Source organism: Benincasa hispida, chromosome 4 (genome assembly GCF_009727055.1).
Source record: "Benincasa hispida cultivar B227 chromosome 4, ASM972705v1, whole genome shotgun sequence".
NCBI classification, from domain to species: Eukaryota; Viridiplantae; Streptophyta; class Magnoliopsida; order Cucurbitales; family Cucurbitaceae; genus Benincasa; species Benincasa hispida.
Genome location: NC_052352.1, coordinates 63,339,326 through 63,356,580, shown reverse-complemented (window position 1 = coordinate 63,356,580; position 17,255 = coordinate 63,339,326). Strand labels below are relative to the sequence as shown.

Below are 17,255 nucleotides of genomic sequence, written 5' to 3'. Positions count from 1 at the left end.
GAAGATGCACTGGACGATGATCTCCTAGATTTTTTCACTTTTTTACCATTCAGTGTCCTATCAAGGCCCGCTCCTATGCTTAACATATGCTCGCATATTTCTTGTCACACCCCGCCTCAGTTCACCCTCTTAGCCTAGAGAAGGGCGTGACTACAGCAGTTATCAACCCTTAAGCTGACACTTACTGCCTAAAAACTCTTGTGGAATAACTTTGATACCAAATACAAATTATATGCAATGAGACAGCTGTAGGTCCACAATTTATTAACTTAGAAACTTAATATGTTTAGAGTATTTACAACATTAGATTTACAAGTCCCAAAACCCACAAACCCTAGTCCTTATATGAACAATAGCAACATGTGTACAATATTAACTGTAACCACCTAGCAAACGGTTACAAGTCTTTTGGTATTTTAATGGCGGAGCAGATACTGAGCTATCTTCAGAGGATTTGACCGCTACCTGTGGGGGGGAGGGAGGGAAACAAAAAACATTTGAAAACGGGGTGAGTTTACCTAGTGAGTGACCGAGAAAACATAGTAAATTCTCATACATGATTTCAGTAATGAGTTTTTAACTGAAACATAAACTTTTACAGTACTTGTACTACAGTAATAAACGTTTTCCAAGCGTAAAACATGTAAAGTTGTTTAAACATAAAACAATAAAATCAAAGTACTTTATAACTGGTAAAATAATCCCAACACCAACTGCTAGTCCAGAGAGAACCCTTTTGCTCAATCTTTGACTTTATTCACCTGTGGCCACATTAGGTACTACTGCTCAGATACCTTCTCCTTGTACTTCAGTATCGAGCTACTAGGATACCTTCTCCATCATACTTCAGTATCCCGTGGCTTGGTACCTTCTCAAACGTACTTCAGTACCAATAGATACCTCTCCTTGTACTTCAGTATCTAGTTGGGTAGATGCCTTCTCCTTGTACTTCGGCATCGCATTTTACCAAAACTATTTTAAAAACAAATTTCTCTTTAAAGCATGTACAGTATAACATATAATATAGCATGGCTTTAAAGATGGTAACACATGCTGGATAAAATCAATACATATACATATGTAAATAGTTTTTCAACAATATGCATGCGTTCAAATCACAATTCAAACTTGCTTGGAAACCACTTATATAAAACTAGTAGGCATGAGAATTATTTTCGCAACATGATTTTTGTAAAATGTTTGTAATCAAACAGTTTAAAAACGTTTTAGTTTGAAAACATTTTAGCCACTCACCTCGATTTCTTAGGAGCTTTTCACTCAGTAGCTCCTCGGGCTTCTTTTCATCCCTAGAATCCAGATTCAACTTAAACACTTAGATTACTTATAGTTCTGAATCTTATTTTAAAATATCCTTCTACAAACTTATTCTAAAATGTCTCAGGAATATTAACCTAAACTTTCAGCTCATAATTTCTCGTGGTTTGGCCGGAATCTCAAAATTTTCAAGACTGGCTCAGACTGATTCGATAGTCTGACCCTTCTGCCTTCTTCTTCAAGCTCTAGCCCAGTTCCTTTGAGCTTTTTCCTCCAGCAGCCCTACTCTGAAACTAGACTTCCAAGCTTTCAGATAGCTTTAGAATCACTCCAAACGCACGAGTAGATTGGAAGATCTCCTCGTCCAAAATTGACACATTCCTCTGAACCCTCATTGCCTCTACTTTCTCTACGAAATTTTATATTTTTGTGTGATTTGAAAATGAAATCCCAACTCCCTATTTATAGGCATTCAAATTGCTCGTGGGATTGACAGCACCTACTTGGCTGCATGGCCAAATATTTAATCCTTCCTTTATCAACGTAAGCTGACTTCACCTTGGTTCAATGTGTTCTTCCCAAACGCATCCAACACAATTTCTTAGGGTTTAAGAATTTTCCTAATAGACACCTAGATTTTAAATTGACATTTGCCCTTACGTCTTCAAGCTTTGTTTTTATTCAAATTAGGGTTTTTAAATGCATAACCCACCCCAACGCATCCAAATACATCACCCAGAAGCTTCTCGGCCGTTCAATGCATAAACGAGGTGTGGGCGTGACGTTCGAATGCAGCACCAGACAAGGCGTGGCTGACACACAGGTTGCTCTCGCTCTCTCCACTCCCACTCTCTCCCACTTTCTCGCTGGTCGCTTTTTCCCACTTTCTCGCTCAAAATCTCGCTCTCTCTAACTTTCTAGTTCAAAATCTCGCTCTCTCTACTCTCGCTCTCTCCCACTTTCTCGCTCAAAATCTCGCACTCTCTACTCTCGCTCTCTCCCTCTTTCCTCCTGGTCTCGATCTCTATGATCTCGCTCTTAACGATCTCGCTATCTCACTCTCAACAATCTCGCTCTTAGCTACTGCGAACATTGTTTGTCTCCATGCAATTTCTACACGATTGTGCCACTAGTCACTTGCCTTCCAGTGCTTTGTGCACAACACGTATTTCACATAAATTTTCCATACTTAGCCAATTTTTCCCAAATTTCCCAAACTCAATGTCCATATTTTTCTTTTCAAATCCCCATTCCTTCTTCACCATTTCACACTAACTTTCTTATCAACCTAATCAACTTATTTATACAAATTTAAATAGGGACACACAATTAAGTGGAAAATTAAGACAATTTAAATAAGAAAACACACTTAAGTGTAAAATTGGGATTCGGAGTTCACATTTCTTCCTCCGATATTCGTTCAGACCCTTCTTGGGTGAAGGATTCTCTCAACTCAACCATTTGACTCACATCAATAATTAAGACTAATTATTGTATGACAATTGTATATGAATAAAGTTACATTGAGGAATAAAAACTTACATATGCATCATTCGTAGCCTGATTAACAAACATGTTATCACTCCTACAGTGTGTTTGCTTAAATAAGTCTACTAGGTCCATTGTTTGACTGTCGGGTCCTTTCTGTAAAACAATTCACAAGAAACAAGTGTTTAACAATAATATATATGTTATACAACAATATGTAAGTTATGAAATGAAAAAGAAACAAGTGTTTAACATACATGCTCATGGAGAAAATACATATTTACATGTTTATTCCGTATTATTAAGATATTCATTGAAACTCAAACTCTTATTAGAAGATGATTGTACATCATCTTCCTCATTATTTATGAAGTCATCATCAACTCGCTGAATTATCCGTTCTTCTATGATTGTAGGACCAACATCAACTCTACATAAACTGATATCATTCATTGATTCATCAATTGTTTGTAATCGATCCAAATCGCCTATAGACTTCATAGGGCAAATGGGTTGCTAGGGCAAATGGATTGTTTGATATCATCAACTTCTACGACTTTTGTTTCATAGGGCAAATGGATTGCTAGGTGCACCATTACATCAAAAAATGCCGGTGGAAATATTTTTTCTAACTTACAAAGCATGATTGTAATGTCGCTTTGTAATCGATCCAAATCCCCTATAGATATTGTTTTTGCACATAGATCATAGAAAAATTTGCATAACTCAACGACAACAGTGGACACGTCTTTTTTCAAGTATGCTCGAACACCAATTAGAAGAAGCATCTGAAGCAGAACATGCGAGTTGTGAGTTTTTAGCCCCCATAGCTTTTCATCTTTCTCACTCACACATCTTGATATGTTGGATACAAACCCATCAGAAAATTTGACTGATTTTATCCACTTACAAAATGCAAATTGTCATTAGTAGTCAATGTGTATGTAGCGTGTGGCTTTACAACTTTGTCTCCTACCTTTTGCAGATGTAGTTCTTTCCGTATATTTAGATCTTCTAAATCCAAATGAGCATTAGTTGTATCCTTATTATTCCCCTCAATATTTAACAATATGCCTACCAAATTATCACAAATAATTTTTTCAATATGCATAACATCCAACTTATGTCTCAATAAAAGTTTTGACTAATATGGAAGTTGCAAAAATATACTTTTTTTTTATTCCAATTTAAACTTCGTTTCCATTTTTTATCACGTTTCTCTGGATGTTTGCTAAGAAGGGAAAATTTAACAAGTTCACCTCTCATAAGATATCTTCTCCATCCATGTCAATTAGAGGAGGTTTACGTTCCACTTTTCCATCAAATTGTTTGTTTTTGCGCCAATTATGATTATCTGAAAGATAATGTCGATGCCCCATAAAACATTATTTTTCTCTTAGCCTCATTGATGATATATCCTCTTTACAAATAGGGCATGCTTGGTAACCTTTGATACTCCATCCAAATAGGTCACCATACGCAGGGAAGTCGTTAATAGTCCACAATAAGCAAGCACGTAGTTGAAAGTATTCGTTGCTAACACAATCATAAGTGTGCATACCATCATTCCATAACTCCTTTAACTCTTCAATCAATGGCTGTAAGTAAATATCAATTTCTTTTCCAAGAGATTTTGGACCGGGTATAAGAAGGGAGATAATGAAATTTGTCTCTTTCATGCATTTCCAAGGTGACAAATTATAAGGAATGAGCACCACTGGCCACATACTATATGAAGTACTCATATTCCCGAAGGGATTGAATCCATCTGAAGTTAGTCCTAAACGAACACTACGTGGGTCTGAAGTAAACTGAGGAAACTCACGATCAAAATGCTTTCACCCTTCATCATCAGCTGCATGTCGCAACACTCCATTAGTTTCAACACGTTTATCTTTATGCCACCTCATTTCAGGTGCAGTATGCTTAGATGCAAACAATCGCTTCAATCTTGGTATTAAAGGAAAATGTCGTAAAATTTTATATAGATTTTTTTTACCTTTTTCATATTCAAATTTGTACCGAGATTCACCACATACTGAACACTGTTGCAAATCAACAAATTCTTTCCAATATAGGATGCAATCGTATTTGCAAGCAAGAATACACTCATAACCAAGTCCTAAATCACGTAATTTTCTTTTATCTTCATAAAATGAACTAGGTATAGATGTTCCAACGGGAATTGCTTCTTTTAATAATTCAAGTAACAAATCAAACGACTTGTTAGTCCAATCGCGAAGAACCTTAATATGCATCAACTTTATCAAGAACAACAATGACGAGAAATTTTTACAACTAGGATACAACTGGTTGCATGCTTCATTCATTAAGTCTTCAAATAAGCTTGAATTGTTATTTATTTCTTGGGCATTGGTGTGCATCTCATACTCGTTTTCTTCTTCATTTATATCAGCGATTGGACACTATAGATCATTTATAATATTCAAAACTTCATTTTCTTCATCTATAACATTCATCTATGTCATACTTAATCCATCATCATGTGTCGATTGAGATGTGTGACTCTCATATCTCCTAGACTAGTCGACTGGGTCTCCATGATATACCCATTGATGATAAGATGTAGAAATTCTATTAATGAATAAATGTCGTTCAACTCCATCTATTGGCTCCCACCTAACATTCATACATTTTCTGCATGGACATCTTGTTTTTCTCGACTTACTAACATGAAGTTTTGCAACATCAAGGAATCGATATACTCCTTCTGCACACTCAATTGATAACTTGTTCCTAATCTTAATCCATTCTTTATCTATTCTTAATAATATATGCGATAAGTTGAACCTGTATGATTTAGACAATTAGTTATATTAGAACATAGTTTCAATTTCTCACATTTAATTTTATTTCATTTACTTCTTGTTCGTGTTTTAAATAACTAAAAGTACATTTAAGTGTGATTTTGAAAATGGCAAAAGTAATTTTAACTATTTCAGAATCACTCCAAAACATATCCTTATTCCCCTTTTGATCTTATACATTTTGCTCTTATAAAAGTAGATCTAAGGGTAGAAAGACTTGAGATGTTTTGAGATAGTTTTAAAATTCTATGTCTATGCTCTTTTCCTAGAATAATTTTATGAAAACCAAAATTTACCTAACCCTTTCGGCGTTAGATTCAATTTTAGTATGCTAATCTAGATGATCAATCTAGACTAATAACGATGAAATGAAAATCAATAAAAGCAAACCAAGCTATGAATTGAACCAAGTCACTTTATTTTATATATTAGGCCTTTGCTGCTTATTTTAGCACATTCACATATTTGAATTCCAAAGATAAGCATGACTTATGATTAAAGAAATAAATGATAAAGATTGAGATGAATAAAGTTCATTAAACTAAATAAAAAGAAATTATTCAAGGAAATATATACTCAAACGACTAAAAGAAGAATACTAAAACAAAAAACTTGCAACAAAGAAACTAAGTTGTCAATTGCAAGAAGAGTGTTGAAAATTAAGGAAAATAAAACTAAAAAAAAAATGATAGAATTGAGAATTAAACTAATGATGAAAATTAGAATGAAATGCGTACAAGAATAAGTAACCAAAAGAATTTAACCTAACTCCAAACCTTGCTTTCTTTCGATTTAATTTGTTCCTCCTTTTTAAAGGGGATTTAAGACAAGCCATTACAACCCTAACTTTCGAATAGAATTGGATCGATTAACAAAGAATAAATTAACCTAACTCCAAACCTTGCTTTCTTTAAATCTAATTTGTTCCTCCTTTTTAAAGGGGTTTAAGACAAGCCATTACAACCTTAACTTTCTAATAGAATTGGATCGATTAACAAAGAATGAAATGTGTACAAGAATTTAACCAAACTCCAAACCTTGTTTTCTTTCAATCTAGTTTGTTCCTCCTTTTTAAAGGGGATTTAAGACAAACCATTACAATATTAACTTTTGAATAAAATTGGATCGATTAACAAAGAATGAAATGTGCACAAGAATAAGTAACCAAAAGAATTTAACCAAATTCCAAACCTTGCTTTCTTTCAATCTAATTTGTTCCTCCTTTTTAAAGGGAATTTAAGACAAGCCAATACATCTTTAACTTTCAAATAGAATTGGATCGATTAACAAAGAAGAAATTAAGTATATTGAACAAAAGTAAAACTAAATTACAAAAAAAAAAAGAAAAAGAAAAAGAAAAAGAAGAAAGATAAAGAACTAAATAAACTCAAAATGAGAACACTTTATTAGATGAACTACTGCAAAGTGAAATGAGAACTAAATAATCAAACTTTCATCAATAACCTAAAAAAGAAAACCAATCCGGTGAGAGGGAAGTCAGAGTTGCCTGTCTGGCGAGGGGAAACTGGAGATGGTGACTAGACGGAACTCGAGAGGGACCAGATGGCGGTGGACGAACGAAATCGAGGGGAAAATCGGACGACGGAGAAGAATGGGCGTGCGGAGAGGGGAAGAAGAAGAATCGAGGCGTCATTTATATCGAACATTTTCCTAATGGTCGTTTTCCAGACCGTTGGGATATAATTAATAACTGTCGACGGTCACCCACTAACCGTTGACAGAACTTCGCAATCCTGATGGTGTTCTGACACAACCATTGGCCAAAGTTCACCAAATTCCAAAAAGAATCTTAGAACGCACGACAGTTGACTGAAAACCGTCAAGATTTAATATTGGCTGACAGTTAAACCTCACTGTCGGCAGTTATTAACTTTATCCCGACGGTCCTCATCAAATCATCGGGCCAACTTGCAACTCCTGACGGTTTTCTGGCACAACCATCGGCTAATGTTCCCTAAATTCTTTTAAGAATCTTTTTATATTTATTAGAACACCCAACAGTTGACTGAAAACCGTCGAGATTTCTATGTTAGGCCGACGGTTGGGGAAGACTGTCGGTAGTTCTTAAACTTATCCTGACGGTCCTCGTCTAACCGTCGGCTAAAGTTCCCCAAATTCCCATAAAAAACTTTTTATATTTATATTACAACTTAGAATACCCGATGATTACACGAAACCATTGGGCTTGATTATAAACTTCCGACAGTTCGACGCCCATCGTCGGGCTAACATTACAAATTCTAGAAGATGGTTTTTGTATACTACACACCTCGTTCGATGGTTGATTGACAACTGTTGGGCTTAAATAAGAACTCCGACGGTTTTTGCTCACCGTCGAGATAAAGTAAAAAGCCAGATGGTTGAATAGAACTGTTGGGCAAAAGTGCAATAAGCCCGACGGTTTCTTAGGAGACTGTCGGGAGTATTTAAAATCCTAATGGTTTGTTCGTAGACCGTCGGGATAAATGTTTATGCCGACCCCGTATTTTTACCGTTAGGATAGGTTGAAATCGCCGACTCTTTTTGGGTCATTGGGAGAAATATCGTCAGGAATAACCAAAATTCTTGTAGTGATTTATATATTTATAAATATGTATTTCTCTCTCCATACTTCTCTCCCTCATACATATTTTCTCTCCCTTATGCATACCCTCTCTCACATGCATATTCTCTCTCGTCCATGCATATGTTCTCTCTCCCTTAATAATATATTTCATATATTCTCTCCCCCATAATTCACACCCATTTCTTCATCTTCCCTCTCTTTTTCTCATTCCCCTCCCTTTTTTTTTTCTCCTTCCGGCAATGTGAGTTGTAGGTGGTAGACGATGGTGTGGGGCGAATTGATGGTTCGACACGAGGTGACACGAATAACTTGGGACAAATCGGTGGCACGGATGACGTAGGGCGAATCGACGGTGACAGGTTGAACAGATTCGGTCGACGGCATGGGGGGGCGAGCAAATCCAATTGACGACGATGGGGAGAGAGAGTCGTGGCGGCCACAACTGAAGAAGAGATGAAGATGGAGGGTTATGTATTATAAACCCGCATATGAAGATGAACTTTATTTTTTTCCTATTTCTTATATATACTGTGATATATATATATATGTATTTTTTTTAGCTTTGGTAGAAAATTTGATATATACTGTGGTATATGTATCCATTTATTTGATATAAACGAGTGTTTTTTTTTTATTTAGACTTATTGTATTATGATAGATATACTGTGGTATAAATGAAATTTATGAAGATTTATATACTGTAGTATATTTCATATATTGGTTTATACTATGATTTATGTCAAGCATTGAGTCAATCTCTAATTTATAAATGTAGATATTTCATATAATGGTTAGAATATTTTCAAATACCTAACAAAATGTTCTAATGTATATTTAAAATAATCATGAATCCGTCAAAATGTTCTAAGGTATATTTAAAATAACCATTAATCTGTAAAAAAAAAAAAAAAAAATTGATATGTACAAATAAATAACGAAATATATCAGGTGAACAAACAATGAAATATTTCATATAATAACAAAAATCAACATGAAAAACGAAATGGAAAATAAAATCATATTAAATGACATTTTTCTTTCCAAATGAAAATGAAAAAAATATATTAAATGCATTTTATCTCTAACATCCAAAAAGGGAGAAAAAAATCATAATAAATACGTTTTTTCTCTCCATAATAAATGTGCATTATATGGTGATTTATGTCAAGCATTAAATTTATATGTAGTATATTTCATTATATTGATTAGAATATTTTCAAATTCCTAACAAAATGTTATGTGGTATATTTTAAATAACGTAGAAAAAAAAGTGAAACCAATGAAAATAGAAAAAAATTCATTAAATGTATTTTCTCTCTCCAATTAAATTAAATAAAGGAAAAAATCTCAACAAATAAATGCATTTTATCTCCCATTTGAAAATATGAACAAAAAAAAATCATATCAAATGAATATTTTCTCTCCATAATAAATGCAATTTCTCTCCCAATCATTAAAAAAGTTACGAAAATAGAGAAATATATATATACAAATCGGGAATAAAAATAATAAAAAAGGATAAATTTGTCTAAAAACAATACTAAAAGCTTTCTTGAAAAAATTTAAATTTAAAGATATTTTTGAAATATAAAACCTAAAGATGATTTTTTATGTAAAAATCCCTTTATTATATTTGTAAAAATTTCGGTCCATTTGCTATATTTGAAATCATTCCTTTATATATATAATACTATGCAGAAATGTTTCAACAACTGGTGGTAATATTTAAGTGGATGGGTTAAACTTGTTATATTTACATTTAAATTTTTAGAAATTATGAGATTTAATATTTTAATTATATCTTCAAATTGAAATATTGTAGTTTTTATTAGGAAAATTGATAGTATTATTTAAATAAAAAATCTACCGTAAATGACTCATTTAATATATAAAATTTCAGAGAAGGAAATTAAAAGTTTAATAAATAAATAAATAAAACGGAAATTTTTTCTCGTGAGAACCTAATTTTTCCGAATTTCCTCTCGAAATTGATATGAGGAGTGGGAATGGAGAAATTCATAGATACATCTACTCACATTTGACGTCAAGGCACAATCAAAATTCAAACAAACCCAAAGACTAACACAAAACTATAACAAAAGAAAAAAAAAAAAACTTAATACGACTCATATAAAAAGGTTCCAAGAGAGATAATCAAGTCCCCTCAACAGAAGTCTCATGTCACTATGAATAACAAAAAAAAAAAAAAAAAAAGAAATCTCAAAATATAACTTACCACGTAATTTGTTCACAACAGATATGATAAATACAACGTACCGAAATATTTACTCTTTACATATTCATTTTGTAAGCATATGTTACACTTAGAAAGTGAGGGGAGCCCCCATAAGTGTCACAAAATGAATGAATAAAAACTCAACAATTCATTGTGCCATCTTTCCCCACACTTCAACGATGATGTCAACCCACGACCATCGACGGACCATCTCTGACTCCGATTCTAATTCCGACGATGACAACGGCGGATCTGAATCCCTCCGTCATCTCGATCTCTCCGATTCCATTTTCAAAGCCTATTTCGAATTCACCGGCCGATCTACCACAACTGCCGACCTATCAAAGATCCAATCCTTCCTCACCTCCTCCTCCTCCGGCGCATTGTCTTGCTTGATATGCCTCGAACGCATCAGGCTCTCCGACCCCACCTGGTCCTGTTCTTCTCTCTGTTTTGCTGTCTTTCATCTCTTCTGCATTCAGAGTTGGGCTCGCCAGGCTTCGGACCTGGCCGCCGCGCGAGCTGCCACACGCTCTCTCGTCTCCCCCGATAAGCCTGACGAGCACTCTGTTTGGAACTGCCCCAAATGCAGAGTCGAGTATTCCAAATCTTCAATTCCTAAGAGGTATTTTTGTTTCTGTGGGAAATTGGAAAACCCACCAAGCGATGATCCATGGATTTTACCCCATTCATGTGGTGAGGTATGCGGCAGGCCATTGAAACACAATTGTGGTCATCATTGCTTGCTCTTGTGTCACCCCGGGCCTTGCCCCTCATGTCCAAAGATAGTGCAGGCTAATTGCTATTGTGGGTCCGTTCGGGACGCTCGACGATGTGGGTTTAAGAATTTTTCTTGTAACAATGTCTGTTCGAAAGTGTTGGATTGTGGTAGGCATAAGTGCACGGAGATTTGTCACGAGGGTTCTTGCCCGCCGTGTCGAATTCAAGGTGTATTTAAATGTCAATGTGGGAAGACTGAGGAGAAGAGGGAATGCTGGGATCGGAGTTTTCGTTGTGAGATTGAGTGTAATAAACTGTTGGGATGTGGGAAACATTCTTGTAATAAAGGGTGTCACTCTGGAGAGTGTGGGCAGTGTCCGTTTAAAGGGAAAAGAACCTGCCCTTGTGGGAAAAAAGCGTATGAAGGAATGCCTTGTGATGTTGCTGTGCCATTATGTGGGGCTACATGTGATAAGATGCTTGCTTGTGGCTTCCATAGGTGTCCAGAGCGATGTCATCGCGGCCCATGTATTGGAGCTTGCAGAATTGTTGTCTTCAAGTCCTGCAGGTGTGGAAGCTTAAGGAAAGAGGTACTTTTTTTCTTTTCAATGTTCTCTGTTTACTTGTAATGCTTTGGAAATTGATTGAAATATAAATAGAAGTTCAATTATCAATGAATTTGGTGATGGGAAAATAAAATGTAACTAAGTCTAGAGTAGATTCCTTGTTATCAAGATTTGGCATGTGAGAGGAAGTGCCAGAGAATGCGAGACTGTGGACGCCATGCTTGTAGACGCCGCTGCTGTGATGGTGACTGCCCACCCTGCTCAGAGGTGCCTATTTTACTGTCTTGGGCTTTTACATTCAGTTCTGAATCTCTATAGAATTATTAACTTTTCAAAATTTTAGATTTGTGGCAGGAGACTACGATGTAAGAACCACAAATGTCCGTCCCCATGTCATAGGTATGTCGTTGTTATCTGAATATCTTATGATTGTTTAGAACTTTAGAGTACTAATATTTATGATGTTCGGAACACCATTCTGACATTTTTTCATCTAAAAGAGTTATGCCCTGTTAACAAAATAACTGCTTCTTAGAAATGAATTAGAACTTCATTAATGGCTGAAGATTAATAATGGTGCTCTTTCTAATGATTCTTCTTTCTGTATATTATTTTCATTGAGCTGTATTTTAACGATCTTCATGAAAACGATCAATTTGGTACTGCAGAGGTCCTTGTGCTCCTTGTCCAGTGATGGTAACGATATCATGTGCATGTGGCGAGACACACTTTGAGGTGAAATGTTAGTTCTTTAATTTTCATATCAAGTGGAACATGATATCTTATTTCATTTTATACTATATTTGTTATCTGCTTGGACGAATTATATTGAACTTGGAGCTGAAAAAATGAAATCCAAGTTCATGCATAATTTTCTTTTTCAAATTTCTCTTCAATCGATAACTGCAATATGTTGCATTGCTAACTAAATTAGGTTCCTTGTGGTACTGAGATGGATCAGAAGCCTCCAAAATGTCCTAAACGATGTCCTGTCTCTCCTCTATGCCGTCATAGATTAAGTCAAAAGGTAATTTTGTGTTATGACTTGGTTTCGTGCTTTTTGTGTGAGTTATATTTTTACTGTTGAAATCTGATTAGAGTATAAATAACTTGCGGTTCTTTCTCACAGTCACAGGGTATTTTTATTGCTAATGCTCCAATAGTTTCTTACTCTTCTTAACATTCTACTTGGCTTCTATATTTTAGAACCTGAGATTCATAGTTGAATAGCTGGCTTGGGTTCAAATCCACATCGATATAATTTGCAATTTTGCATTTTCTTTTTTCCTTTCTGAAAAATGACAACTTTTTGTCAGACTTCAGTACCTCCCATATTTTTAAAGAGATGATTTGTTTTTCTTGACAATTTAAATGTCTTTATTCAGCCACACAAATGCCACTATGGAGCTTGTCCCCCATGTCGCAGAATTTGTGAAGAAGAATATTCATGTGGGCATAAATGCCAATTAAGGTTAGCAAAACCCTTTGAGGCATAAATCCTTTCTTTGGACAATGATGGGGTTTTAATCTTGGTGGAGTAATTTTCTTCTTTCAACCTTTTTAACCTTTTTATCTCCTTTTCTTTATTTAGATGTCATGGTCCCAAGCCTCCTCCTAAACCAGAGTTTACACTGAAACCAAAGAAAAAGAAGGCGTTTCATCCAGAGGAACCTGTTCCTGGTTCTCTATGTCCTCCGTGCCAAGAATTAGTGTGGAGGCCGTGTGTAGGTGAACACATTGGTGCTGATAGAATGGTTAGTTGTAGTTTCCAAGCAGTCCTTAACTTTTAACTTGAGCACTTTCTTGCAAGTTCCCTTTGAATTGATGTTGATAATCCCATTGTCCTTTTGTTTTAAATTTCTTTTCCTCAGATGGTTTGCTCAAATAGTACACAATTTTCTTGTGATAATTTGTGCGGAAATCCTCTTCCCTGTACCAATCATTATTGTACAAAAATTTGCCACGCACTCAAGAGCCAACATCCATCATCATCCCTACAAGACTTGAGCGAGCCATGCGAAAAGTGTAATCTCCCTTGTGAAAAGGTTGACATCATCACTTCTGATAAATTGTGTGATTTTTTGGTTTTCCCTTTCTTCACCTTTGATGTGGAAGTCTGCAAAGTTTTTTTCCCCCAGCAGAAAAGCTATACAACTTTATCCTCCTGTATGAGAATAAGTAGTTTTCTTCAATCCTGAAAATTTATTTTCTTAGGAGAGGAAGCCAAAATGTGCACATCCATGTCCTTTAAAATGCCATCCTGGAGATTGTCCTCCCTGCAAAGTACTTCTAAAACGTTCATGTCACTGCAATTCAATGGTCCATGTTTTTGAGTGTATGTATTACATTAGTCTGTCTCCGGAGGAGCAAATGGCTGTACGGTCGTGTGGTGGACCTTGCCACAGGTAGTCAAAGATACTCTCTCTTGTAAGTGAGTTTTCTTTCTTTTATTAGTAAAGAAACAAAGCTTAAACAACATTGGGGGTCTTTGTCATTGCAGAAAGTTGCCCTACTGCACACATCTGTGTCCAGAAACTTGTCATCCTGGGGACTGCTCATCGCCTGAAAACTGTTCAAAAAAGGTACCTGCTCACATCTTTCATCTTTTGCTGAACACTAATAACAAGGATCTATTTATGTAAATATTTTATGATTATGCATGCACAATGTCACCTTAAAACATTCATTCAAATTATATTTGGAATCTTTCAAAGGTTACAGTTCGTTGTGGATGCCAAACCTTGAAAAAGGAGTGGCTGTGCAAGGATGTACAAGCAGCTTATCGTAAAATGGATCGTGACCTGAAAGACATATCGAAAACCCAATTTGGATATGGGCTTCTACCTTGTGGTTCTAATTGCAAAAGTAAAGTACAGGTTGTTGAGTCAGAATTAACTCAAAGGAAACCTGAAGTCAACGGGGTAATGCCTTTCATACTGTACTACAGAAATCTTGAATTTGAATACTAAATGAAAGTTTCAGTTTCTCAAAAGATTAACATAGAAATAGAATCCCCTCAGTGAACCGTTGAAGTAATAAAAGCTCAATGGTTTTAGTTTAGATTGTTTTGAGTATGAAGTAAAGGCAATGGCCCATTTCTAATTCCAATTTCAATATAATCAATTGGGGGTTAAAGGTGAAGGAGCTTGACACCAAGAAGCAAGTATCAAAGCGAAAAAGAAGGCGCGACTCAGTTCAACAAGTTAAGCAGATCTCGAGACTACAGGTACTCTCTCTTTGAGCTAGTTCTGTACAAAATGAGCAACATCTGTAGTTTGTTTTCTTACTTGGTTCAACTGGAAATCCTTGTGGACAGAGATTCTTTGCTGCATTGAAGTATATTCTTCTAATAATCGTTGTCTTGATCGCTGTCGTCTCGATAACCTTGTATGGCTACAAGGGCCTGTTATGGCTGAATGACTGGATGAATGAAGCTGAAAAGCAAAGACTGAGAAGGAGATACCCTAGAATCTAATGTTTCAAGGTCCTCCCTAACTCTGAAGTCTTCCATTCCATGAAAAACTATACTTTGTTTAATTAGATCACTGGAAGTTTACATATTTGAGTTCGGAAAATAGATATCAGCATGATTTATTTCTGTTTTAAACATTCTTTAGCTTTTCTTGGTGGAAAAGCTTGTAGCAGAGCTCTGTAATGAAATTTAATGGATTCCTTAATGGCACTCTGTAAACTTTGATATAGGACACAATAATGTAATTTCTCTTTATAATTACAAGAGTTGTTTCGAAAAAGTTTCAAACTTCAAGGGTTGTTTGTGGTATAATTGAAACAAACCTCACACTCTGTGGATATCCTCCATTTGTTAGCAATTAGAAAAAGAAAAAATAATGAAGAGTTTAATTCAGGTTAAAGAAATTGCATTCAATTTTGTAAGGCAACCCATTGTTTCAATGTCATAAACGCAATTTAAGAAACTCAATATCAATCACATTCTTGTACTAAACCCACCACAAAATGACTTCAAATTTAAGCAGACATTGAAAACGAATTACATAAGAAAAAAAAAAAATCCTTTAATTAAATACCTCAAATTCATTTAAGAAAAACCAGACCTTGTGGTTACTTGAGTTGAGAGTTGTGACTAATGAGTGTTATTTGTTGTGCCTTGAAAGCAATTTTGGCACAATCATGGTGGAAATTGTTTATGTGATTGTTCTCCAAGGTTAACATAACATCCACCTTCAAACATGTACTATCGGATGGAAGATTGAAATCAATTGAGAGAAAAATTTTACTCGGAATAAAAACCAAGGAAGATGGTAGAAGATGAAAGGAAGATATTAAAAGGGGTCTGATTTTTTAAGAGGATGAAGATGAACGTTTTTTCAGAGAAATGTTTTTGGATCCAAAATCAATTCCAGATTTGGAAATTAACATACACAATTAAAATTAAAGCTCCAACGGTTTAAAATTGAAACGATTTTTTTCGCACTAGTGCTATTACTTGTACCCATCCAACCGGCGGCAACATGCGTGTAGAGGGGAGGGGAGGGAAGAGCCAACTATATTTTAAGTGCAAGTTTTGAAACTCTGGATTTTAAATAGTCTGTAGGTTCAAAAAGTTTAGAAATGAGAATGAGAATGAAGTGCAAATTTATAAATTTTGAATTTGTGAAATATTTTTTTGTATTTAATCAACCGTTAAATTTTAGATTAGTTAAAATTTTTCATCTTAATTATTTTAATATAGTTAAGTTTAAATTAAATTAAAAAATTTAGAAGGATATTTGTGTATTTTTTAAAAAAATTTAAATAGAGATTTGATTAAAATTATACGCTTATTTAATTTATTGTTTTAATAATATGATACCTTGATTTTACTAGATTTTGAAATAAAATTTCATAGACTTTTGTCATTTTAACTAATTTAAATTAAACTTTCAACACATATAACTAAAATGAATATATCTAAATTACATAATTATAGTCTAATGAACTATTGTTTTATAAAAAAATCTGGCTCAATTTACTTTTTTAGCCCTCCTTACTATTCAATAATAATAATACAAAAAGAAGCATATAAGATAAGTTTTTTTTTTTTGAACCTATACAAGTAAGGAACCTAAAGATAGGTGATTGATTTTCAGTTAGGAAAAACAAAAGAAAATATATGAAATCTTTTAAAACGAAGGAAACATTAACGTTAAACAAAGAAGGGAAGAGAGAATTAAAAAAGATAATCTGAAATAATAATAATTTAAAAAAAAACTCCAAAAGAAAAAAATTAGAAGGAAGGGAAAGTGAAAAAAATTAGAAGGAAGGGAAAGTGTATTTTAGAAAATATTATTATAATTAAACTAAGAATTTGTTCGAAATGATTTAGAAAAAAATGTTATTGAAAAATTCATTTTATTTGAACAAGAAGGTAGGAAATCTTGGCTTCCTAAACTCTTGTCCCAAACAGGTTGAGTTTAGAATGACTAATCTATCCCAAGCCTAACCCTTGAAACAAACGCACTTTTAGAGAGTTATCATATTTATATCATCTTCTCACTTCTTTAACTTTTCAATGTGGGACAAGGAAGTTCTCTCCA

At 34.5% G+C, this 17,255-nt stretch overlaps 1 protein-coding gene across 1 annotated transcript; it reads left to right on the top strand.

The window, feature by feature from the left end:
• Positions 1 to 10,486: 10,486 nt before the first annotated feature.
• Positions 10,487 to 15,460, top strand: LOC120076599 (NF-X1-type zinc finger protein NFXL2). The gene is made up of 13 exons (XM_039030474.1): positions 10,487 to 11,724; positions 11,854 to 11,967; positions 12,044 to 12,099; positions 12,369 to 12,435; positions 12,635 to 12,727; positions 13,086 to 13,171; positions 13,292 to 13,454; positions 13,572 to 13,745; positions 13,915 to 14,105; positions 14,201 to 14,282; positions 14,415 to 14,621; positions 14,837 to 14,926; positions 15,017 to 15,460. Exons 1-13 carry the CDS (start codon positions 10,543 to 10,545, stop codon positions 15,173 to 15,175), a joined length of 2,664 nt encoding a protein of 887 aa, XP_038886402.1. The 5' UTR covers positions 10,487 to 10,542; the 3' UTR covers positions 15,176 to 15,460.
• Positions 15,461 to 17,255: the final 1,795 nt, after the last annotated feature.

What these genes read in the sequence shown, in the direction of transcription:
- LOC120076599 (XM_039030474.1), top strand. Translation starts at nt 10,543, where the DNA reads ATGAATAAAAACTCAACAATTCATTGTGCCATCTTTCCCCACACTTCA. An exon ending in ACTGCCCACCCTGCTCAGAG is followed by an intron (nt 11,968 to 12,043) that starts GTGCCTATTTTA and finishes TCAAAATTTTAG; the next exon opens with ATTTGTGGCAGGAGACTACG. An exon ending in TGTGGTGGACCTTGCCACAG is followed by an intron (nt 14,106 to 14,200) that starts GTAGTCAAAGAT and finishes TTGTCATTGCAG; the next exon opens with AAAGTTGCCCTACTGCACAC.